The sequence below is a fragment of the Penaeus monodon genome, chromosome 24, assembly GCF_015228065.2.
Source record: "Penaeus monodon isolate SGIC_2016 chromosome 24, NSTDA_Pmon_1, whole genome shotgun sequence".
Lineage (NCBI taxonomy): Eukaryota > Metazoa > Arthropoda > Malacostraca > Decapoda > Penaeidae > Penaeus > Penaeus monodon.
Genome location: NC_051409.1, coordinates 9,833,581 through 9,835,125, shown reverse-complemented (window position 1 = coordinate 9,835,125; position 1,545 = coordinate 9,833,581). Strand labels below are relative to the sequence as shown.

At 43.1% G+C, this 1,545-nt stretch overlaps 1 protein-coding gene across 1 annotated transcript in view; it reads right to left on the bottom strand.

Moving 5' to 3' along the window:
• The window catches only part of LOC119588845 (inositol hexakisphosphate and diphosphoinositol-pentakisphosphate kinase 2-like), a gene marked incomplete at its 3' end in the record, with an annotated part of 41,624 nt that overhangs the window by 5,674 nt on the left and 34,405 nt on the right, over positions 1–1,545 (bottom strand). Inside the window, 1 exon segment of the mRNA XM_037937485.1 lies at positions 593–817. Coding sequence (XP_037793413.1) covers positions 593–817 — 225 coding nt within the window.

Sequence of the window (1,545 nt, the reverse complement as noted above, 5' to 3'; positions counted from 1 at the left end):
AATGACAACATCTCTACATGACTTAGAAGATCACCTTCCATTTCAACATCTGATTTTTAATTTTCACCATTCAAGTCAGTTGTTCTGCATATCCCAGAAGAAGTAATAAAGCTTATCTTGATGCTCCTACTCAACTTCTGAAAGCTGCTAGGAAGTGCTCAATATTTATGAACACATCCCCCCACACACTACACTTACGTGAAGTCCTGAATGTCTTCCTCTCGCATTCTCATCCTTGCCTTATCCTTTGTAGCAGTCTATCTCATTTTTCATCATGCAAACTCATCTTGAATAAAATCTCGGGAAAGATATCTGAGCACCCACTCCCTCAACCTTCACCCTCTGCCCCATACAGTCACCTTGAATATGGCCTTGAAAAGTCAGCATCACGCACCTCTTTCCCACTTTATCACATACGACTCACCTTGAGTTAGACCTTGAAAGAGAAGCCTTAAAACCTCCTCCCCTCTCCTTCCCTCCTTTCCCCTTGCCCTCACAACCTCACCTTGAACAAGAGCTAGAGATGGAGATCTTCAAACATCCTCCCTCCCCCAAAGTCTCTCCTCTTTTCCTCTCTCCTCCCTAAACTCACCTTGAGTATGACCTCCTCGGGGAAGATAACAGGCCTGAGGTACTCAAACTCCTCCAGCCGCGTCAGGATCTCCTTCATGGGTTTGGACCCGGACTTCTTCTCCATGGCACAGATCCCGACCACCACCTGCTTGAAGGGCGCTGCCGCCATCTCGCCCTCCTCCTCCAGGCCCACACCCAGGCGCCCGCACCCCTCCGAGGATGAGTCTCCGCCAGCCACATCATTCTGCAGGGGGTGGGGGGTAAGGGGCGAAGGGTGAAAGAGGATGTAGAGAAAGAGGAGTGGAACAGGGCAAGAGAAAGTGAGAAAAAAAGAGGGGCAGGGGGGAAAAGAATCATCGTTAATCATTTTAATGATGGAGGAATGAATGGAAGATAGGAGGGTAAGAGTGATGGGAGGAAAAGAGAGAGAAGCAGAATAAGGAATGGAGAAAGGTTAAGATGTAAAGAAGAAAAAAATCCTAACCGATCGAGAGAAAAGGAAAAAGACACACTGAATAGATGGAGAAGGAGACAAAGCACTGTAACATTCACATACTATCTACAGTTCATCCTTTATCTCTAGAGCTCTCTGTAACTATTCAAATGGTGATAAGCTTCATCTCACTAGAGCAAAACTAACAAAAATAAAAATAAAAACCATCAGCTTTCATTTCTTCATGCACCATTGCCCTCTATAAAAAAGAAGAAAAAAAAGGAACTCAAATAAAATGCATGGTTTTGCTTATATGTGTAAAATATCTCATTTCTGAAGACTTCCTGTAAATACATAAGTCAATATTGCAGTTGATTACGTGAAGACAAACTGTACTCTCAAACAAATGCATACACACATAAATGTACTCTTAAACAAACAAACACAAACACACATAAGTATAGTATATAAGGCAAGGTATCTGCACATGAGGCCACTGACTTTGGCAAGTCACAGAGATAAATGAATCTTTAGAATAA